Source organism: Megalobrama amblycephala, linkage group LG3 (assembly GCF_018812025.1).
Source record: "Megalobrama amblycephala isolate DHTTF-2021 linkage group LG3, ASM1881202v1, whole genome shotgun sequence".
Classification (NCBI taxonomy): Eukaryota; Metazoa; Chordata; class Actinopteri; order Cypriniformes; family Xenocyprididae; genus Megalobrama; species Megalobrama amblycephala.
The window spans coordinates 2,702,807-2,727,816 of NC_063046.1; the positions used below are offsets into that span (position 1 = coordinate 2,702,807).

The 25,010-nt window shown below is 37.2% G+C and overlaps 1 protein-coding gene across 3 annotated transcripts; it reads left to right on the forward strand.

Annotated features, from left to right (window-relative positions):
* Positions 1-1,997: 1,997 nt before the first annotated feature.
* khnyn (KH and NYN domain containing) lies at positions 1,998-16,540 on the forward strand. 3 transcript variants are annotated; one of them, XM_048183503.1, is made up of 9 exons: positions 1,998-2,437; positions 4,460-4,707; positions 5,953-6,087; positions 7,936-9,389; positions 11,310-11,440; positions 12,168-12,264; positions 14,506-14,613; positions 15,042-15,143; positions 16,048-16,312. In XM_048183503.1, exons 2-9 carry the CDS (start codon positions 4,471-4,473, stop codon positions 16,169-16,171), a joined length of 2,388 nt encoding a protein of 795 aa, XP_048039460.1. In that variant the 5' UTR covers positions 1,998-2,437; positions 4,460-4,470; the 3' UTR covers positions 16,172-16,312. The 3 variants fall into 3 exon arrangements, with proteins under 3 accessions (XP_048039460.1, XP_048039459.1, XP_048039458.1); XM_048183502.1 differs by having other exon boundaries at positions 1,999-2,437; positions 16,088-16,540; XM_048183501.1 differs by having other exon boundaries at positions 2,000-2,437; positions 16,085-16,540.
* Positions 16,541-25,010: the final 8,470 nt, after the last annotated feature.

A 25,010-nucleotide genomic window follows, 5' to 3' on the forward strand; every position in this document is an offset into this window, starting at 1 on the left:
AACGCTGCTGTGAGGATGTTTCTAAGAGAGAGACAGTAAAAATGACATCTTTCTCTCATCTGACTGCCGTTATCAATCGCTTTATATTTTTTCCCTCGTTTTGAAAGTTATGAAAACACTATTGTGGAGTTTTTCTTTTGCTATTTGTTCAAATGAAAACATAGAAAAATACATATGTATCGAAGTCTCTCATACACGCTAAACGTTTACCCAACTATGACGACTTCCGCTTCTGAGAAACCCGGAAATATTATATTACTACAAATATTATGACAAAAAAGTCAAAATTATGAGGTACTACTAAGTCATAATTGTAATATGAAAAGTAGAAATTGTGACATAAAAAGTCAGATTTATGAGATAAAAGGTCAAAATGGGATATGGACGGATCGTTCTTTAGAACTTCCGCAACAATATAAGCCAGCTGGAAAACTTCCGGTGAGATGTCTGCTAATGTGTTGAGCATCAGTAGTGTAATACTTAGTTTATAATCAGAATATAGTCACTTAAATAGTCAGGCATAGCATTAATTTAGTTATTCAAATGAGACAGCATACAAAATAAATAAATAACGACGTACCTCAGTGTTCCTCCTCAGCTAAATTCAACACTTTTATGTGAAAAAAAACTTCAAAAAATAAATATTTATTGTGCACTTTAGTTAGATTAATTGAATAAATTGTATGCTGAAATCACTGATCTTGTGCTGCACTGACTGACAGCTTCAGCGATTATAAAGAGAGAGCGGCGCTCGCTTTCTGTGTCATTCATTCACAAGAAAAGTTATTGTTTTTCATGAGTATTTCATACTTCACATTGACAAAATGTATTTTTAAACCTAGTTATTTTATAATGTTTAATATTTAGTCAAAAACGAAGTGAAAACAATGAGGAAATGGCTGATATATGCGCAAATAAATGCTCCTCTGCCGCCACCTGCTGGTTAAAGTGGTAATTATTGTCTTTTTTTCTATCAAAAGTTGAATTTCCTACATTTTTAAACGTTCGTTTTTACAATGGGGACGATCTCAGAAGGATGAACAAATAATGTTTGTGGTCATCACATTAAAAATAACATTTGAAGTGCTGGAGAATAATGCGTGTGTGTGTCTAATTACAGATATGGCGTTTTTAAACGGTCCCATTAGCTTCATCTTTATTGCAATCAATAAAACTGGTTTATTAACAAATTGTGATAACTGCGTTAAAATTTGAATACAACATTAAAAAGTCAACCATTGATGGTTTTGTGTCGATCTACAGCGACAGAATGAACAGCTAACAGTTCACCGGAAATGCCCGAGCCGGCTTAACGACAACCAGGAAGTAACCGTGCATATTTATGACACTGAGTTATAGTTAAAAAGTCACAATTATGACATAATAAGTCATAAAAAGTTGTGATGAAATTGTGACATAAGTCTAAATCGTCCCGGGATAAAAAAAATAGCGTAATTTCGACTTTAATGTCTTAATTATAACTTTTTAAAGTTATAATTTCGACTTTTCACTTTTGTCATATTTATGACATATTTGCGACATATTTATGACACTTATGTCATAATTGAGATTTTTTTTTTCTTATGTAGTATTTCTAGTAGAAATTGGAACACAATGTCAGTTTCTTCATTTTATAAAGGCTAGTACATTTTTATATATATTTTTATAGGCATACATATCGATTTCAAATCCCCACCATTGTCACATTCACTTCTGACATAGGCAAAGAAAAAAAAAAACAATGACTTTCCTTTTGAAAGAATGTGGGTATTTTTGCTTTGTGTTTTTAATGTTGTGGTCGTCCTAAAATGTTGTGTATTTGTTCCTCATTATAATCGTTAATAAAAAAATTAAATAAAAATAAAACAAGTAAAAATAGTTTAAAAATGTAAACAATAGAAAAATCGATCTTATAATGGCAGCTGATGAACCTTATACTGTTGCTGCTGTCGACTTTAAACGGATGTGGTTTTTACGTCAGTGGAAATTCCCGCAAGATGTGACTGAATCTGAGCAAATTCATAATAAAGTCTGTGAGGAGATACTTCGTGTGTTTTTCACTCGTTTTCACAGATTGTGTCGTCTGAAGTGCTTTGAGGTCGTTTCAGCTCAGCAGTCGAGTGTTTGCTGTCATTAGAGGAATGCAAGCGAACATTAAAGCTCGTCTGGATTCAGATGCTCGTCCTTTACGTCAGTTACGGTAGAATCTCGTCACAAAGTTCCCCTCAGTTTCATTTTAGCAACAATCATCATGAGCAGTCCTGAATGTGGACAAACGAGTCTCCCCGAAGATCGGGCTGATTTCTGAAACAAAACGAGGCTTTTATAACCGAGAAGGACTAAATCTAGATTGTGGTCCGAATTGTTTATAGCCCAATTCGGATCGCGAGCGCTTCATAAACAGACGACGAGCGCAGTTTAAAGTTAAGCGATTATGGTAAGAAGCGTGTTTACTCTCCTTCAGTGCCTCATATTTGACATATTACTAGTTTATTCGTCTGTTTTTTTAGTTTGTCAAGAATTCCCAGTGAATCTGTTTCTGTTTCTAGTCAAACGAATCTTGTTTTGAGTCTCTGAACATTATTATGCAACAGTTGATCTTTAATCTTTTGGCGAAGTTTAACTGCATATGACTATATGACCTACTTAATAACTGGTTGAATATGTTTATGGCTACGATATCTTTAATATTGTCATTTATCTGAATATCAACAGTCGAAACCGTTTCGAGGTTAATTGATCTAATTTTGTACCTCTGGAAATTAGTGATCCATGACGTTGTATTATGTTGAATGTCAATTTTTTTTTGTGTGTGTGTCTTTATGTTAATGAGGGATTTGTGGAAATTATAATATTTTTAGGTTTGTGGGGTCAAAATTATTGTTTTTATTTTGAGGTGAAATGAAATTAGAAATTTAGATGTTTTGACAATTTAGTTGAATAATTGAATAACTGATGATCCCAGTAAAAAAAGATTAATCTGAAAGGTAAATGAATATTTACATATTAAATTGGCCATATTTTAATTAAAGCCCCAGAGTGGCATGTTACTGGTGCTATAAATTTAGTGTGGCATAATAGTGTGGCTATTATGACATACCTTTAATTAAAATATGTTCAATTAAATATGTAAATATTCATTTATAAAAGTCATAGAATAAATTTACCATTCAGATAAATTTCCTTTTTTCTACTTTCTTTGTCAGTCATGAGTTATTTAATTATTCTACTAGTATTTTACATGATTATATATATATATATATATATATATATATATTTTAGGGCTGTTCAACGATAATCATGATTATCGTGTACAAAATAAGAGTCTATGTTTACGTAATATATGCGTGTTTGTTTTGTGTATAATTATTATGTATATATAAATAAATAAACATACATTCATGTATATATTAAAGAAAAATATCTTATATTTCTATATAAATATATATATTTATACATGCATACATTCTTAAATATATGCATGTGTGTGTGTGTTTATTTATTTATATAAACATAATAATTATACACAAAACAAACACGCATATATTACGTAAACATAGACTCTTATTTTGTACACAATAATCATGATTATCGTTGAACAGCCCTTATATATTTTATACAGTATATATATATATATATATATATATATATATATATATATATTTTTTTTTTTTTTTTTTTTTTTTTGATTTAGTATGTCATAATTTGTCAACTTACCCAATATATAAAATATACCCTATATATATATATATACACACACACAAATTTTAACATACTAAATCAAATATGAGATTAAAAGTCAAAATTATGACATTAAAAACTGGAAATTCTAAATTAAATAGTCATAATTATAACATAAGTTGAACATGTTACATTTGAAATATGACATTCATTTGAAATACATTTGAAATTACATTTTGAGAGCCTGATTATGAAAACAAAAGTCTCACCATTGAAAGTCATGTCCCAAGCACACAATTATAATGTTCTCATTATAATTTTATGCAGTTTATATGACACACTTGCGCTGTACGTTGCACTGTATTTTCCTTTGTGAAGTGATTTTAAATCATATTTCAAGCAATTCAAAACCATCATGGTGAAAAGTGCGCATCAGAAGTGTCTCAGCTGAAGAAAATAATCCATTATTTATCGTCTTTAATATATATTGGCCAAATATTCTTATCGGGCAGATAACGATAACATTAAAACTGAACATGTATCGGCCGATACCGATGTGGTGGCTGTTATATCATGCATCCCTATTCCATATCTAAATGTGTAAAACCACTATCCAAATACAGTGCTTTTGTATTATTTGGACTTAAAGTACTAAATTAGCCAGTTTAGTGACTTTTGAAAGGCACTTTTGTTTTAAGCCTTTCATAACCATAAGCAGAACTTCATATTCCACGTTATAGTCCCGAGCTGACTCATAATCACACTGTGTCTCTTTCAGTGAGTGTCATCATGGCTCTGTCAGGTCTCACACTGGACGGACGTGGATCCCAGCGGATGGAGCGGGAGGTGAAGGATGAGTTCACCTGTGCCGGTGTGCTGCGGGGGGCGCTGGTGGCGCTGCAGCCCGCCGTGGAGCGAGTCTTCGGGGTGAAGCTGATGATCGGAGCTGAAGAAACGCTGTCGGCGCAGAACGGACTGATCTGGCTGCAGCTGTGCGGCTCTGAGAGAGATGTGTACGCAGCAAAGGTGTCTGAACACTTTCAGTTTCTCAACACCTAAACTGAAACAACATGATCGATTACAGCGCTTTAAAGGGGCGGTTGATTATGATTTCACTTTTTTAGCTTTAGTTAGTGTGTAATGTTGCTGTTTGATCATAAACAACATCTGCAAAGTTACGATGCTCAAAGTTCAATGCAAAGGAGATATTTCTTTTACAGAAATCACTTTTTAATGGCTGGTAGGGACTACAACGAGCTTCTTCCTGAGTTAGTGACATCACAAACCCTAACATTTGCATAAACCCCGCCCCCGAGAACGCACAACAAAAGGGGGCGGGGCCATGCTGGGCTGCTTTAGAGAAGAGGAAGAGTTGTTGTAGTAGAGTGTTGTTGACATGCCGTCATTTTACACCGGACTGCTTCACAAACGAGGGTCGATTCAACACAAAAGATGAACATGACGGCACATGCTAGTGGATGAGTTGAATCAACTCCACAGCAACTACATAAATTTATCCACTAACCATTCAGAAACGTCTAAAAGTTGTAACTTCTTCCTGAGTCTCTCCATCAGTTTGAACAATGTAAGGCTGAACACTTTCGTCATTTTGGCTGCGTGAGATTCTCCAGCTTTGTTGTTGTTGAGCTGTTAAAGCTCCGCCCTCTTTTGGAAAGGAGGCGGGAGCAGCAGCTCATTTGCATTTAAAGGGACACACACAAAAACGGCGTGTTTTTTCTCACACCCAAATAGGGCAAATTTGACAAGCTATAATAAATGATCTGTGGGGTATTTTGAGCTGAAACTTCACAGACACATTCTGGAGACACCAGATTACATCTTGTGAAAGAGGCATTATAGGTCCCCTACAGTCAAAAAATATCTTACTAACTAGAATCGATCTGAGGCTTCCATGTAAGATCAGTTCAGAGCCCATAATTTCAATATTAATGCCTCTGGTACTACTTTACAATAAGGTTTAATTTGTTAACATGACAATAAAAATAGTCCTAATGCATTTACTAATCGTAGTTTATGTTAATTTCAACATTTATTAATACAATCATAAGTATCTGTTAATATTATTTAATGGACCTGAACTGACCCTAACTAACTTAAACAAAGATTAATAAATATTGTAACATGTATTGCTCATAGTCAGGTAAATCTTTAACTAACAGAACTCTACTGTAAAGTATGACCATGTTTCTATTATTGCTATTGTGAGAATTGTTGATGATTTACTCATCTTGTATATTATGCGACTCTTAGATGTTCGTGAAAGGTGTCGTCAATCAGGAAGCTCAAAAAGAAATCCAGTTTCCAGAAGTGCTTCATTGTGTGTTCTGTGGTGCAAAAGGGCTGTTCATGGACTGCCTGATTAAAAACACCTCTGCGCATATAGTGGTAAGTAAAAAGTGTTTTCTGAAGATTATTTACTACAATGCATTATTTTATGGAATATACACAAAAGATTTTGCAGATTGCTTGTTTCTGAATATAAAAATGTCGACACAATGTAAAGTACTTGCTCCATTGTAGTCATCTGTTGTCGTTGTAAAAGCAAGATGAGGCGGTTTAGTCCCGCCCTTCCTCCATTGTGATTTCTCAGCAAGAAAAAAAGTCTGGCATGACTATGTATAAAAAATTTCCATTCTGTTCCAACCTGCTGCATGAACGTGTGTTGTTCTCCACCCCGCCTCCTTCCAGCAATGCCTTTTTACAATGCATGATATAATTTGCATATAGCATCATCCATACATGATACTAGCACCTTTGTTACTAGAAACTAGGAAAACAGGAAGTGAGTGAACATAAAGATGAATATTTCATCAGGAAAAATCATTTTCATTATCAGTATTTGCCTTACTGTCCTGAGAAATATCTAAACATCCTTAAACCATGATAAAGTTTCTAGGAAATACAAAATAAAACTGCATAACTTGCAAGATGAAGGTTACCAGAGAAATAAAATAAAAGTAGCATAACTTGTTTTCAATATATGAAACCATTTGAATGTACAGTGTCGTGGCATTTTCATTTTAATTGTGGTTTTTGTCTATGCATGGGAAACATATGCACTTTTTGATGCCCTTTTGTGGTTATGCAACTTTTATATGTGAGGCCGCAGGAATTTGTATTAGGCAAGATTTGATTCTATGTTGACTTTCGACATCAGTCACATATTGCACATGCACATATTCATTCAGTATTCATTTCTTTAAAGGATTAGTTCACTTTCAAATAAAATTTTCCTGATAATTCCTAATAATGACATGGGGGTGAGTAAATTATGAGGAAATTTTAATTTGAAAGTAAACTAATCCTTTAAGTGCACTTTTGGAAAACTTAACATTTTGATGGAAAAGTAAAAACTCTTAAGGTTTTAGTGTGCCCTAACAGATTGTTTTCATAATCAGTGTATTGTATTGCTATACCAAAAATATCTAAGCATCCTTAAAACAAGATAAAGGTTACCTAATTAAATTAAAATGTATACAAATGTAAAATATGCTTTTGAATTGTTTACTGTCCCATAGTAAATCTTGTTGTGTACTTAGAGCATAATGATCCAGCTTCTGTAAATGAACACCTGGTTTCCACCTGGTACAAAGATGCGTTTTGGTCAGATCACAAGTGGATGGCGTTAAATACAGGTGTAAAATGTCTTGACCGCTTCAAGAGGTATTTGAAAACGCATTCGACTGGATTGCTTTCATAGTGCAGATGCTCATGTGGTCGAAGGTGTTCGAACAGCCACTAGACCGCACACTCTCCACCGACTGACCTAATGGGAAAACATTATGGGAAGCGCTCTAGCCAGACGGGATTTGAACTTTGCCGGCTGAAGATCCAAGTTTGGTTTGAAGATGAAAAATGTACCAAGCACAATGTTCTCTCACCATTCCTGATTTCTAACACACACTCACAGCGTTCGTTAGAGGTGAAAGGAAAGCTGATGCTGTCCATATGTTTTTCCATCATCTCCGGTCACATTCATAATGTAAATTGCGTGAGCTTATGTCGTCCATTGGATCGAAAGATCTGAAAAAACCCATACATTTACCCGCCCATAGACCCTCCTCTCGAAGAAATCAGGACAGAATTGGTTGTGGACAAAGCAGACAGATTAAAACACCAGGTGTAAATGGGAATGCATTTCCCTCGTCTACTTGTGATCCGATCGACCAAAACGCATCTTAATATTAGGTGTAAACAGGGCCTAAACCTTCAATCTCTAAATCTCTCCTGCAGGTGGGATCCCAAGGCTTTCTTCTCATAACCGGACTGGCAGAGCCTGTGGTGAAAGCCTACTCCTTTATTACAGACTTGGTGGAGAAATACAAGAGCAGCCAGGGACGGCGCATTGAGGCTGGGCTTGGGATAGCAGGAGAATCCCTGGAGTCGCGTCGGGCCTTCAAGTGCCTGGTGGAGAATCTGGAGGACCGCCACACCCTTGATCTGCTGGTGTTACCGGTGATGGTGAAAGAGGCTCTGCTGGATTTGGTGAAGCAGTCTGGATTGGACTCGCATGCAAAACAGTACCAGGAAGGTCTGATCCCATTGGAAGGCAATGGATCATGGGCGATGCAGAGAAGTGCTGATGAAATTGTGCACAGAGCATCAAATCATAATTCAGAGAACTCACATTCCCAGCAGCCGCAATCTTCTTATGACGGAGTTAATGGCACGGATGATTTCAGCAATGAATCCCATAATCCGTTTTCCCGAGGTTTCACCCTCGACCCAACACACTTTGAAATCCCAGAGTCTCCAGAACGAGAAACTGAATCTGAGACGCCTGCCGCTCTATCGTCCGCGGGAAGCACAGAGGAATTCGAGCACCTCCTCAAGTTCTTCACCGCGATGGGTTTCACTGAGGACGTGGTGCGCAACGTTCTGGCCCGAACCGGCCCCAAAGAAGCCTCGCAGATCCTGGATTTGATCCAGCAGGAGCATGAAAAAACTAACCAGCCAAACCCTCACGCCAAGAATAAAGACAATGCGGTGGGAATCGATGGCGAAACGCATGAGGCTTTTCACATACTAGAGGCCAGTAATGGAGAAGAAGCGAACGCTCAAGAGGAAGACTTTGTCTTGGGGGTGTTGAAGAAGGCTGCGGCCACTTGTGGATACACTGAGGACAGAGTAATGGAAGTGTATGGCAATCTACCCGAGCTCAAGCCACATGAGCTGATCATGCAGCTGCAGAAACAAGACGCCAAAGAGGCGAATGGGACGAGAAATGGTAGCAAGCGAGCTGATTGGACGATTGAGCCGAATTCAGTGACAGATATTGAAAAACTCGACACTGGGAGCAGAAAGGGAGCGACAAAACTAGACGCGTCTAAACCGCTGAGCATTCACAGCAGCTCTTCATCAGTGAGAGGCCCGCCGCAGACTACGTACTCCTTTGACACCATTAACCCTGAACCACAACCAATGAATTTGCATGCCCAATCGCCTCCACGGAGTATCAAACCAAACATGGATCTCAGTTTCCCAAATCTCTCCAACCACCCCATCGCGCCCAAACCAAGACCGGGCAGAGCAGGTGCGGCGGCGGCGGCGGCGGCGGCGTCTGTGGTCACGGGACCTCAGCGGTTCCTCGAGAGCCTCAAGACACCCTTCAAACTGCAGCTGTCGGACGAGCCCGGTGACCCCATGCTGCGTCAGGTCATCATCGATGGGAGCAATGTTGCAATGAGGTAAAAACTGCAATAAGATGTGTGCTATAGTGGTCAGATTGAGGGTGTGTCTCGGCCGACTCCCTAATTCCCTTGCGATATTGACAAAAAATTATATATTTTCTGGGAATTTGTCGACATCAATAATTAGATGATATTTGGTGTGTATTTGTGCTAGCTGACTCCCGAAGCTTTTCATATACTTCATATTCTGTGTGGTGGTTAGTTCACAGCAGTGACAAACTAAATTAAATTTTACTGTTATTTATGGAAGCTTGTTCCCTCCACTGAATAAAAACTTAAAAAAAATAATTGAGAATTTATATCTTGCAACTCTGACTTTATAACACACAAATTCTGAGAAAAGAAGTCAGAATTGCTAGATATAAACTCACAATTGCAAGAAAAAGTTAGAATTGTGAGAGAAAAGTAAGAATTACAAGATAAACTCGCAATTATGAGAAAAAAGTCAGAATTGAGAGAGAAAAGTCAGAATTGCGAGAGAAAAGTCAGAATTGAGAGAAAAGTCAGAATTACGAGAAAAGTCAGAATTGCGAGAGAAAAGTCAGAATTGTGAGAGAAAAGTCAGAATTGCGAATGAAAAGTCAGAATTGCGAGAGAAAAGTCAGAAATGCGAGAAAAAGTCAGAATTGCGAGAGAAAAGTCAGAAATGAGAGAAAAAGTACGAATTGCGAGAAAAAGTAAGAATTGTGAGAAGTCAGAATTGTGAGAAAAGTCAGAATTGTGACTGTAAAGTCAGAATTGCAAGAGAAAAGTCAGAATTGCGAGAAAAAGTCAGAATTGCAAATGAAAAGTCAGAATTGCGAGAGAAAAGTCAGAATTGCGAGAAAAAGTCAGAATTGCGAGAAAGTCAGAATTGCGAGAAAAAGTAAGAATTGTGACTGAAAAGTCAGAATTGCGAGAGAAAAGTCAGAATTGCGAATGAAAAGTCAGAATTGCGAATGAAAAGTCAGAATTGCGAATGAAAAGTCAGAATTGCGAGAGAAAAGTCAGAATTGCGAGAAAAAGTCAGAATTGCGAGAGAAAAGTCAGAAATGCGAGAAGGTCAGAATTGCGAGAAAAAGTAAGAATTATGAGAAGTCAGAATTGTGAGAAAAGTCAGAATTGTGAGAAAAAAGTCAGAATTGCGAGAGAAAGTCAGAATTGCGAGAAAAAGTCAGAATTGTGAGGAAAAAAGTCAGAATTGGGAGAGAAAAGTCAGAAATGCGAGAAAAAGTCAGAATTGTGAGAAAAGTCAGAATTGTGAGAAAAAAAGTCCGAATTGCGAGAGAAAAGTCAGAATTGTGAGAAGTCAGAATTGCGAGAGAAAAGTCTGAAATGCGATAAAAAGTCAGAATTGCGAGAAAAAGTCAGAATTGCGAGGAAAAGTCAGAATTGCGAGAAAAAGTAAGAATTGTGACTGAAAAGTCAGAATTGCGAGAGAAAAGTCAGAATTGCGAATGAAAAGTCAGAATTGCGAGAAAAAGTCAGAATTGTGAGAGAAAAGTCAGAATTGCGAATGAAAAGTCAGAATTGCGAGAAAAAGTCAGAATTGCGAGAGAAAAGTCAGAATTGCGAATGAGTATTTTTGTCTTGTTTGCTAATAATATTAATAATAAAAAAGTGCAATGTTACAAGACAAAATAGACTTTTATTTCCTTCCCTGGAAATATAGTTCTTCTTCTCAAGTAAATATGTCCCGTTTTAAGCATATTTATGTATTTGTATTGGAAAACAAGATAAAAATACTGAGGATGAACAGCACTTTTACTCTGGATACTGACTCAAGAAGACATGACGTTATTGATAATAAAACACTGAGCAGCTGATGATGATTAGTACAGTGTGTTCAGGTAGTTTGTAGGGAGTGAATGTTTCAGTGCACTGACTCACATGTGCACTTGTGAATGTGATCTGATGAAATCGCTGGATCTTCCGCAGTCACGGTCTGGGAGTGTTCTTTTCCTGTCGAGGCATCGCTCTGGCCGTTCAGCACTTCTGGGGAAGAGGACATCGTGAAATCACAGTGTTCATCCCTCAGTGGAGGCAGAAGAATAACTCGAAGAATAAAGGTGATGCTCACTTTATGCCTATATGAACCATAACTGAAGATTAAAGGGCTGTTTTCCATGCTTTTTCCACTGTAAACAGGCACTAGATGGACGTCTTTGGGGTCTTTTTATTGTCCATCATCAGCTGGAATCACTCTGAATGTGATTCTAACGATATCATGCCTCTATGTCAGTATCATAATAGTTGGTAGTTACCGTTAGTGATGGGAGAAACAAAGCTTTTCAAAGCTCTGAATCAGTTGAACCAATTGATTCGCAAAATGATTCGCTGTTTCGAAGCGCTCGAAACACCACAGGTTGGCGACCTGCTGGTCACAACTCACAAACTCAGCCCAGACATGTATAATGACACATTTTACAAGCCAATTGCAAACATTTTAATGAAAGTCTATGCCATCTACATAATTAAATTCTATTAAATATGCAGGTTCTGCAAACTAGGTTAATTAAGAAGCGTCATTTATCATTATTAAGTATTAATTAGATAATTTAAAAATGAGCCTACATTATAAAACTGACCCTGACATCGATTAGACACTCTCGGTGCCATCTAGCGATGATCAGGGTTTTGAAATCAAACAGTATGACGTAACAAAGCCTTGTTTATGATATGATGAGCTCTGAACAACTGATTCAATGCAAATGCTTCATAAAGCGGTGATTCAAAATCATCCAACGGCGCTTTATTCTCATGTGACAGCATCATGTGGTTCTGTGTTTTCTGCAGAAAAGCACTACCTGACTGAACTCCATGATCTGGGCTTCATCTCGTACACTCCCTCCAGAGAGGTCGAGGGGAAGAGAATCAACTCATATGATGACCGGTAATTCATGACTCCTTCTCAGATCAACACAGCCATGTTCAGCAGGGATTATTTCACCATTCTGTCATCATTTACTCATACCGTTTAAAATCTGCATGACTAAAAGAAGGTATTTTGAGAAATGAAAGTTCAGTGGAAAGTTCCCAGTGTTCTTCAAAATATTTAGGGCCCGAGCGCCTGATGGTGTGAGGACCCTATTGTAATTGCTCAGCCAATTCTTCTTCTTCTCTGAAATGAATCACATTTTTTGAGGGCCTAAACGTGCTCGAAAACTCATGAAACTTTGCAAACGCGTCAGAAGTGGTGAAAATTTACGTCTGATATGTGTTTCAGAATTAGATGTGGCAAAATGGCTCAATAGCGCCACCTACAAAATTTCAATTAAAGGGTTAGTTCACCCAAAAATGAAAATAATGTCATTAATTACTCACCCTCATGTCGTTCCACACCCATAACACCTTCATTCATCTTCAGAACACAAATTAAGATATTTTTGATGAAATCCGATGGCCTGAACAATGACATTTCCTCTCTCAAGATCCATTAATCCAATAAAACATATTTAAATCAGGTCATGTGAGTACAGTGGTTCAATATTAATATTATAAAGCCACGAGAATATTTTTGGTGCGCCAAAATAAAAAACTAAATAACGACTTATATAGTGATGGCTGATTTAAAAACACTGCTTCAGGAAGCTTCGGAGCGTTATGAATCTTTTGTGTCGAATCATGATTCGGATCGCGTGTCAAACCGCCAAACTGCTGAAATCACGTGACTTTGGCACTTTGAACCACTGATTTGATTTGATTTGATTTGATTGTCATGAAGTGCCAAACATGTTAGAAACATGTTAAATTATGAAACACTTGGCTAAGTGTTAATGAATGCAGTTAACGCCACGAAACAGGAAGTTGTTGTAACTTAAGTATACAATGTCTGATCTGCTCCAAACTTGACATGTTTGATAATAGTCCTGGCCTGAAGACATCTACATGGCAATATTCAGTTACGGTCAAAGCGCCACCTGTTGGCAGCAGGAAGTGTGGCACTTTGAAATGATTTTGCCATATTTCCCTTGTATTTACTGGCTTACATGCATGTCGCCCACTGTTCACTGTTTTCCTGAGGCCAACAGGTGGCGGTGAGCGCGGGTGTGAAGGCCCTTTCATTGCTGCTTGCAGCTTTAATTTCTTTTGTGTTCTGCAGAAGTTAGTTATACAGGTTTGAAAGATAAGAGGCTGAGTAAATGATGACAGAAAGAAATTAAACTATTTGTTCAAAGATCATCTGTGATATCTAACAGTCGAGTTGAAAGCTTCAAACAACAACTATCAATTTTATCATCAGAATTTAAGTTTTTGTGTTTTTAAATCATCATTTGTGTGAAGACTTGAAAGCGAGTATGTAAAAATATTTATAATGTATATAAATTCAACAAATTTCATGTGGATTTCACAGTTTTAACTAATAAACGTAATGCATATTTTCAGTCAAAAATCATGGCATAGTTTTATTAATTATCTGCATTTATTTGATTTTAAATAATCGTATTTTCAAAATGCATTTATTCAAATCGCTGAGAATCAGCATGAATATGTTCATTGTGATAATTAGATTTTTATGATCATGGTTAAATATGGCAGCTGTGGAACAAGCAATATTCAGTTAAAATGTATGAGATTGAAACAAATTGGATTTATTGATGATAAATGTATAAAACTGCTTATTGTATATTTAAAATGTTGAGTTTATTACAGAAATTTGACCTGTGCATACATGTAAATAAATGTTACCTTGTTCTTACCAGTTTCATTTATGTATGACTGACAATATTATATTATATTATATTATATTATATTATATTATATTATATTATATTAATTTTTATACCATGTTCATACTTTTCAACTGATTTTAATTGTTTTCACAATAATTTATACTGATTCTAAGCCATCTGAATAAATGCATTTTGAAAATTATTTAAAAATAAAATCAAAGCAAAAACATTTGTTTCACTGACGAATATGCATCACATGTACTTTTTTAGTTTATGTTAAAACTGTGTAATCCAAACAGATGGAAGTTTATATGCAACTTAAAAACATAAATCTTAAATTTAGGCCTGAATATTTATAGCGAGTAGCAGATCATCAACAGCCGTGATGAAAACTGAAACAGAAAACATGTGGGAAAGAAACCTGCGCTCGTTTCTTTAGATAACGAGCGATTGTTCTTCAGGTTCATGCTGGCGCTGGCGCAGAAGACGAATGGAGTGATTGTGACAAACGACAACCTGAGAGATCTGGTGGACGAATCGCCCGCGTGGAGAGACATCATTAAGAAAAGGTGGGCGTCTGTGTAATATCAGATCGAACTGTTTCAGTATATTTACAGTCATTTACATCTTTAGTTTTTCCTGGCATAATATATGATGTGATTGTTTTATGTGTAAAGCGATATTTCTGCTGCCTTCCTTTTGAAACAGCCAATCAAGACCATTATGCAAATTAGTAACAAACCTACATAGGTTCAGCAGGAAGTGAGACTGAATTACTGACGACTCGTTTCACTTCAGAATCACTTCTTCCTTTTAGGAGACAAAAATTCCATTTCTCTTTGAAACTTTGATCTTTTACAGTCACAAACATCTTTATTACACACTATATGAAAGGGAATATCCAGAATAGCATAATGGGGCACTTTAAAATCATCCCTATGAAGGTTTCGTATGCGTGAAAGGCCTTTATATCTGATGATGAACGTGCTTGTTTCAGTTTGCTACAGTACGTGTTTGCTGGAGATCTCTTCATGTTACCGGACGATCCTTTGGGCCGCGGCGGGCCGCATCTGAGAGACTTCCTACATAAACACAACCGGTAATACATCACTCGCACCACATCATCACTTCTGTTGATAAATCATTTTGTTGTTTTGTTATTTTTTTGCTCAAGTGTCAAAAGTCACCGTTCAGAAGTTTGGGATCTGAGAGATTATTAAATGCTTTTATAAAGAGTCTCTTCTGCTCATCAAGGATGCGTTTATTAGATCAAAAATACAGTAAAAATAGTGAAATATTATTAAAATGTGATTCAGCTGTTTTCTATGTGAATATATAGTAAAGTGTAATTTATTCCTGTGATCAAAGCTCATCATTACTCCAGTCTTCAGTGTCACATGATCCTTCAGAAATCATTCAAATATGATGATTAAAAAACATTTATGATTATTATCAATGTTGAAAACAGTTTCATATTTCTGTGGAAACAGTCATACATTTCATTTTTCAGGATTCTTTGATGAATAGAAAGTTCAAAAGAACAACATTTATTTGAAACAGAATCTTTTATAACATTATAAATATTTTTACTGTCACTTTTAGTGTGTCTTTGCTGAATAAAAGTATTAGTTTCTTTTAAAAATCTCACTGAACGCAAACATTTGAATGGTAGTGTACATAATTTGTTTTCGTTTTTGAAACTAACTAAATATTCATAGTGCATTGTTGTTATGCACATACTCAAATGATTATAATTTAATATTAATAATATTTATGCCATTCTATTTAGGCAAAGTTTGCATTAAGTGATCAGCACTGTAAGGCTTATTTGGAGATCCACCAAATGAGGCCATTTATCTGTAAACCACATTTATAAATATTAAATCAATGATTAATTTCAATGTCTGTGGCTTAGAGCCAATGCTAGTGTTCTCTGAAATGTGACCAAAATGATCACTTTTAGCACATATTCATATTTCAACATCGCAGTCTTTCTCTTATAGGAAAACAAACCAAAGACTCTTGTTAATATTTTCCCAGCAGCTCACCTGTTCCAGGAAGTCACACATTTGCAGGAGCGTCCACGTCCTTTCCCTCGCCATCTCCCGTGCCGCACGCTCACACTGAAGTGCTGCAGTACCGAGACTGGACACCAGGGGGCAGAGGTCAGGGGTCAGGCAGCGGTCAGGAGGTCAGGGAGAGGACGGCGGAGGAGACGCTGAAGCTGCAGCAGAGTTTAGTGCCCATCTTCCCAGACCAGGAAAGCGTCATTATCATGATCCTTCAGTGTCACCCGACGATCAGAGACATCGACCGACTCACAGACCTCATACTGGAACAGCAGGAATGAACACGCAACTGATTTTGACTTCAGACATATTGAAAAACTAGTTTTTTCTCCCTTTCTAAAACTATTTGACTCCCATCTATCTTATAATGCATTTTAAATTTTGAACATAATTTATATTTTCATTAAATGTTTCTAATGTGTTTGTACTGGGGATACATTTTTTTAAATGTTTTCAAACTTTTGTTACACTTGTGCTTTTGAATGTGCTTTTAGGAGAAGTTTATAATTTGGGTAACACTTTACAATAATGATCCATTAGTTAAGATTTGTTAACTACATTAGTTGACATGAACTAACAATGGGAAATATTTATTTAAAACATCTTATTTCATTTTAATTTCAACATTATTAAAATTAAAATTTGAATTTGTTAACATTAGTTGATGCACTGAACAAACAATTATATTTTTACTAACATTAACAAACTCTGTGCAATATATATATATATATATATATATATATATATATATATATATATATATATATATATATATATATGCACAGAGTTTGTTAATGTTAGTTGATGCATTAATTAATGTTAACAAATAAGACCTTATTATAAAGTGTCACCAGTATTTGAAATGTTGTTGATGACTATTTATTTTCACATGCTATTTTCTTAAAGGACCAAAATAAAAAATGAAATAAACAAATAAATGAAAAACCCCAAGAAAAAAACTTTTGCTTTTATCATTTTCTTCCAGGGACTACAGATGTAAATGAGCAATGTTGCTGTAATCTGGCATGTTTACATTTTGTATTTTTATACTGATGTTCATTAACATGCAATGTCCCTATTAAATTCAATTAAAATAAATAAATAAATAAATAAAACCGGTTGCATTGAAATACATAAATAAAATTTGCAGTTGCATTGACAAGAACCTGTCTTGAGATATTTTTTATTTATTGAAATATATAATTAAATTAACATGCAATGTCCCTATTCAATTAAAATAAATAAATGAACAAATAAGTAAAATTGATAAAAAAAATTTTTGGAACCAAAAGTTATTCAGACACTTTGACCTGATCATGTTGGAGTCAGGACCATGCCTGTTTAAAAGTCTGCACTGACCAACTGGCCCCAATCTTCACACAGATCTCTGGAGCAGTGTGACGTTCCCTGCTGCTTCAAATGCTCCACCATCATTCCGGTCCCCAAAAATCACTAGACTTAATGACTACAGACCTGTCGCTCTCACATCTGTGGTCATAAAGTCATTTGAAAGTCTGTCAGTAATGTCAGTAAAGATTATGGTGACTTTTACCTTCTGTAAAAAGGTCTGGAAAAATTACCTCAGGTAATACTAATCCCGTCCAAATGTGAATGTCTGTGATTGCTGATGTATTATTATCCTGACGCTTCTCCTTGTGTGTTTTTTGAACTATATATGAGCTACCGTTTGCATACCAATCTTCAGCATGCTTTCATTTCATTTCAAGATGGATCTTAGTGTGTAATGTTGCTGTTTGATCATAAACAACAACTGCAAAGTTCAATGCAAAGAGAGATATTTTCTTTTACAGAAATCACTTTTTAAATGGCTGGTAGGGACTACAATGAGCTTTTCCTGGGTTAGTGACATCACAAAACCTAAAATTTACATAAACCCCGCCCCCGAGAACACTCAACAAAGGGGGCGGGGCCATGTTGGGCTGCTTTAGAGAAGAGGAAGAGTTGTTGTAGTTGAGTGTTGTTGACATGCCGTCATTTTACGCCGGACTGCTTCACAAACGAGGGTCAATTCAACACAAAAGATGAACATGACGGCACATGCTAGTGGATGAGTTGAATCAACTCCACAGCAACTACATCAATTTATCCACTAACCATTCAGAAACGTCTAAAAGTTGTAACTTCTTCCTGAGTCTCTCCATCAGTGTCGACTCCGGTTTGAACAATGTAAGGCTGAACACCGTTACTGACAATCCTCATTTTGGCTGCGTGAGATTCTCCAGCTTTGTTGTTGTTGAGCTGTTAAAGCTCCGCCCTCTTCTGGAAAGGGGGCGGGAGCAGCAGCTCATTTGCATTTAAAGGGACACACACAAAAACGGTGTGTTTTTGCTCACACCCAAATAGGGGCAAATTTGACAAGCTATAATAAATGATCTGTGGGGGATTTTGAGCTGAAACTTCACAGACACATTCTGGAGACACCAGAGACTGATATTACATCTTGTAAAAGGGACATAATAGGTCCCCTTTAAGTAGGATTTTTATAATAAACTAAAATTATATTAAAAAACAACACATTAAAAGACTTACATGTCATACATGATGCATGCAAGCATAGCATATGACCCTCTTTAACGTCCTGGCTAGAAAACACAATAAATTGTAGACACCGTCTGTCCCTGGACACAAAAACAAACCAGTCCGGCACAACAGTATCAGTCTCGGCTGGCTGAGGAGGGTCAGGCATTGCTGCATAGGCAACAGCAGGAGCAGTACTAGGACCAGGTAACTCACCTGAAATCTGCTCATGACGCAACCGGTCATTATCAGCTCGCAACTGTGCCACTAATTCTCGCAGCTCCTGCATCTCTTCCTCCATACTTGTCATAACTCACCCCAGAAATAGAAACGGGACACTGATGAAGGAATACAACTTGTCCAAGAGGTCGAAACACATGCTGCTGTTTTGTTCTGAGGAGAAAGAAAAACAAAATCACAACCAATATCAAAACACAGAATTTCACCCATGTCTCACTTAGGAAAATCTTTGTCTTACCAGGTAAACCCTGCCGACTACGCCAAGGTGTGATATTACCAAATGAAGGAAAATATGAATCACAATTTAAATTTCTACGCCACCCTGATGGGATGCCAGGGAAATAACTCCCAATAAAGACACACAGGTAAGTTTTACCAATTGAAGTCAAAGAAAAAAAATGGAGACGTATCGCATAATACAGAAAAATTTGTCATGTCAGCAGATCTATGCAAATTGGAATCATTTTGATAATGTTTTATCTATACATAGGGAAAGGAAAGAGAAGGATGCCTTCGCAGGGGATAGTTTAGTTGACACTTCAGGGCTGCGTTGTCGTCGTGTCTAGGTGCAGGTCCTTCATCTCATCTGGATATGGCCTGGATCTGGCAGACTACGGCAAACCTCGGGATAAACAGAGAGATACTAATATTAGCGTTGACACCATTCTTCTTACGATGTAGCGATTACATCAGGTGTTATGGGAAGTGTTCCCGGTTTCGGCTGACCTAATTTATGCAGCCTAAAAATTTGCATCATTTGAATAATAGAAGTATATAATGTGTTATGTGTATGCAAGTTTAAACAGGTGTGTTTTTAGTCTAGATTTAAACTGACAGAGTGTGTCTGCTTCCAGAACAATGCTAGGAAGATTGTTCCAAAGTTTAGGTTCTAAAAAAAGGAAAAGGATCTACCGCTTGCAGGTGATTTTAATATTCTAGGTAATTTTTTTGTAAATCCTGACAGTAGTTTTTTTTAACAGCATAACAGGGTTTGCGCTAGCGAAAGTTAACTTAGTTAACTCTAAATGTTTCCTTCGGAGAAATGTGACAAATCTGCGGTCCAGATTCCCAATAGTGTGAAGAGCTCAGTTGTTTAGCAAAAGTACAGCAAAACTGATTCCGTGAAAGTAAGGTGAGGAGAGACTGACTTATCAAGCATATACAAAAACTGCCCCTTCACCGATACTCATACACTCATACCGCAGCCTGTATAGGCCTATATGTTAAAATCATATTATTTCTATACTTCAGACACTTTTAAGGGGTGATGGAACAAACACATATCAATACACAGAATGTGATGTTGTCTCTTGTACCATAATTTTAGGCAAGAACTCATACAGCTGCCTTGTTTATTTTAATGTAATGACAACATACAAACAATCCCCACAGACAAACATTAATATGGCCTTCAAACATTTACAGGATCATAAGATGAGTTTCCTCATTCATCCCTTATCGAGACTAATTGTTGGGCCGAGTGAGCATAAGACATGTCTTTGGGGTTATGAAGTGGGCATCCTCTTTCAAAGGTTTCATCCAGATAGTTTATAATATATATACAATGGGTGTGTATATATAATAGATATTTGTGTATGTTTGTGTGTTTCATATTTAACGTTTTTTTGTGCTCAGAGAACATCATTATGATAATCACTTTAAACAAGTTTTAAACATGTTGTAGACTCTCTTAAAGATGGATATATATTTCATCCTATATTCTATATATTTCATTTTTATCCATCAAGTATATTTATTTTTCACTAGGGCTGAATCATGCTGTTTACTGTTTCTTTATTTATAAAACGTGAACACCTTTGCATGTAAACACATCCTCATCACTCATTTGCTTATGTCCACATTTAGACAGTCAGGATGGACAATATTTACATCTCTGACGTGAAACAGAAGAATAATCAGTGAGTGTTATTGTTCTCGTCGTATTTCCTATTTCATCCAGTCTTATTAATCTGTTAGTTTTATTTCAAAAACAGGAAAGTTACACTATAACTGTGTCTCAATTCAGAGGCTGCGTCCTCAAAGTCCATGAAGGTCGAAGCGAGTGTTGTTAAATGAAACGCTATAGCCTATGGATGTTTTCCTGTTTGCGTCACCAGCTGTTCACGCCCACTGCTGCTGTCGCCTAGCAACTGTGACTGCTGCCATCAGGAAACAGCAGAGACGCTTCTGACAGACTTAATACAAAGGTGGTGCCAGAAATGTATTCATTTAATAACTTGTTTGTTTGTTTGTTTGTTTGTTTGAAAAGGGCAGGTGATGTATCTCAATCTGAGACAAGACCATAACCAGGTAAAATAAGTCTGGTTAAACTGTGTAATGTTTATTTTATCTAGTTAGCAACAATTAGTTAACCTAGTTTATTTCTCATGTTATTTAACCGTGACAATATCATAATATTTATAATAAGCAGTGGTTGAATATCTCTCTCCCAACATCTCATCCATGAAGACAAACCACAGTTGCAGCAGTGTGTTCCCATTAATTTGCATAACTTGTATTAATTTGTGTATTAGGGAGTCACAACCTCAAGCAGGCATGTTTTTTCCCCAGAATCATTATAAACATGAGAAAAAGGTGCTGAGCCTTTTTCTCATAAATGCAATAAATATGTTGATTACCCCTCAGAGCCTGGTGAAAGCGCTGGCGCGTTCTGCTGGATTTTTTCCCTTATAACAGCAGAAACATTTACATTTAGTCATTTAGCAGATGCTTTTTAACCTAGTTTATTTCTCATGATACTTAACTGTGACAATATCATAATATTTATAATAAGCAGTGGTGGAATGTCTCTCTCCCAATATCTCATCCATGAAGACAAACAACAGTGTCAGCAGTGAGTTCCCATTAATATTCATCACATGTATTTATTTATTTTTGGCCTGCAAGGGAGTGACCACACCCAGAAGGTACTTGTTTACAGAATCATCCTAAAACAAGTCACAACAACAACAAAATCTGCTGTAAACAAATCAGACTTCATTACATCTATTGCGGCTCATTCAGGTCTCCATCTCATGGCTCTGACTGAGACATGGATCAAACCAGAGGACACTGCCACACCAGCAGCCCTCTCCTCTAATTTCACTTTCTCTCACACCTCACACTAGATCGGGAGGGGTGGTGGTACTGGTTTGCTTATGTCCAGTGAATGGAACTTCAATCCTTTACCATCTCTCTGTGACAATGGCTCATTTGAATTACATGCAATTACCATCACCTACCCTACTAAAATCCATGTTGTAGTTGTTTATCGTCCCCCCAGGTCAGCTAGGTAACTTCTTGGAGGAGTTAGATGTGTTACTCTCATCCTTCCCTGAGGATGGTACTCCTCTGCTAGTACTTGGGGATTTCAACATCCATCTAGACAAACCTCAGGCTGCTGACTTCCACACTCTGCTTGCCTCATTTGATCTCAAGCGAGTGGCCACCTCAGCTACCCACAAATCAGGTAACTAACTGGACCTCATTTACACACGCTGTGGCTCCACCAACAATACACTGGTTACTCCACTACACAGCTCAGACCACTTTCTCATCACTTTTAATCTCAACCTGACCCCTAACTCAACTCACACTCCACCACATGTTACTTTTCGGCGAAACCTACGCTCCCTCTCACCATCCCACCTATCCTCTTTGGTCTCATCCACACTTCCTCCCCCTAACCAGTTCTCATCACTGGACACTAACAATGCTACTGACACTCTTTGCACCACTCTAACATCTTGCTTAGATGACGTCTGCCCCCTTTCATCCAGACCAGGCCGTGCCACCCCCTCTGCCCCCTGGCTTTCTGATGTTCTCCGTGAGCATCGATCGAGACTCAGGGCTGCAGAGAGGAAGTGGCGCAAATCTAAAGATCCTACTGACCTTAGCTTATATCAGTCACTCCTTTCTTCTAAAACCACATACTATCACACTAAAATTAACAATTCGACTGATTCCCGCACACTTTTCAAAACCTTCTCTTCTCTTCTTTGCCCTCCTCCCCTCGTTCCCACATCAGCTCTTACAGCTGATGACTTTGCCACATTTTTCACACATAAAATAACAACCATCAGCGGCCAATTCTCCACACCATACACTGACAATAACATCTTAACGGAAAACATACAAACTCTCTCCTCCTTCTCCATGATCTCTGAGGCAGATGTTTCAAAATTCATCCTTTCCAATCACCCTACTACCTGTCCGCTAGACCCTATCCCCACTCATCTTCTTTAGGCCATCTCCTCCTCAATTGTACTTGCACTCACTCACATTATCAGTTCTTCTCTTCACACTGGTACATTTCCCAAAGCTTTTAAGCAGGCAAGGATTACCCCACTCCTTAAAAAACCCACTCTGAATCCAGCACTTTTAGAAAACTTCAGAACGGTATCCCTTCTTCCCTTCATTGCTAAGACACTTGAGAGAGTTGTATTCAATCAACTGCCTACTTTCCTCACACAGAACAACCTCCTTGACAACCACCAGTCTGGTTTCAAGAGTGGCCACTCAACTGAGACTGCCCTGCTCTCAGTCACTGAAGCCCTCAGACTGGCACGAGCGACTTCAAAATCATCAGTACTCATCTTGCTGGATCTGTCTGCTGCTTTTGACACAGTTAACCACCAGATCCTCCTGTCAACCCTCATGTCGAAGGGCATCTCGGGAACCGCACTCCAGTGGTTCAAGTCTTAGCTCTCAGGTAGGTCCTTCAGGGTATCTTGGAGAGGTGAGGTGTCCAAGTCACATCATCTTGCTACTGGGGTACCTCAGGGGTCCGTGCTTGGACCACTTCTCTTCTCCATCTACATGTCATCACTAGGATCTGTCATTCAGGATCATGGTTTCTCCTATCACTGTTACGCTGATGACACACAACTCTACCACTCATTCCAACCAGATGATCTGACGGTTGCTGGTCGCATCGCAGCCTGCCTGACAGCCATTTTTCTTTAGCCATTTTCAAAAAACTGCTACAGACATATCTTTTTAGTCAACACTTGACCAGTAATAGTAGCACTTACTTTGTATTTATCTTACTTTTTTGATTCCTATTCTTTTTCCATCTATTCGTATATAAAAAAAAAATAAAAAAAATCCTTCCTACGAGCACTTTACTGATGAAACTGTGACTTGACACAGCACTTACATACTGTTGTACTCATGTTGCTTCTACTATTCTCATTTGTAAGTCGCTTTGGAAAAAAGCGTCTGCTAAATGACTAAATGTAAATGTAAATGTTTCTGCTGTTATAAGGGAAAAAATCCAGCAGAACGCGCCAGCGCTTTCATCAGGCTCTGAGGGGTAATCAAAATATTTATTGCATTTATGTGGAAAAGGCTCAGCACCTTTTCATGCTTGCTGGGGGTTGTGACTCCCTAATACACAAATTAATACAAGTTATGCAAATTAATGGGAACGCACTGCTGCAACTGTGGTTTGTCTTCATGGATGAGATGTTGGGAGATAGATATTCCACCACTGCTTATTTTAAATATCATGATATTGTCACAGTTAAATATCATGAGAAATAATCTAGGTTAACTAATTGTAGCTAACTAGATAAAATAAACATTACACAGTTAAACCAGACTTATTTTACTTGGCTATGGTCTTGGCTCAGCTTGAGATACATCACCATTTTCAAACAAACAAATAATTAAATTAATTAATTAATAAATTTCAGGCACCATCTTTGCATTTCAAAGTCTGTCAGAAATGTCTGTGCTGTTTCCTGATGGCAGCTGTCACAGTTGCTTGGCGACAACACTGGTGGGCGTGAAAGGCTGATGACGCAAACAGGAAATCCTCTGTAATCTATAGCATCTCATTTCACAACGCTTGCTTCGTCCTTTGTGGACTTTGAGGACGCAACCACTGAATTGAGACACAGTTATAGTGTAACTTTCCTGTTGTTGAAATAAAACTAACAGATGAATAATACTGGATGAATATGAAATATGACTAGAACAATAACACTCACTGTATTATTCTTCTGTTTCATGTCAGAGATGTAAATATTGTCCATCCTGAATGTTTAAATGCGGTGTGGACATAAAAAATGAGTGATAATGAATGAGGAAAAAGAAGAAATATAAGAACAAAAAAA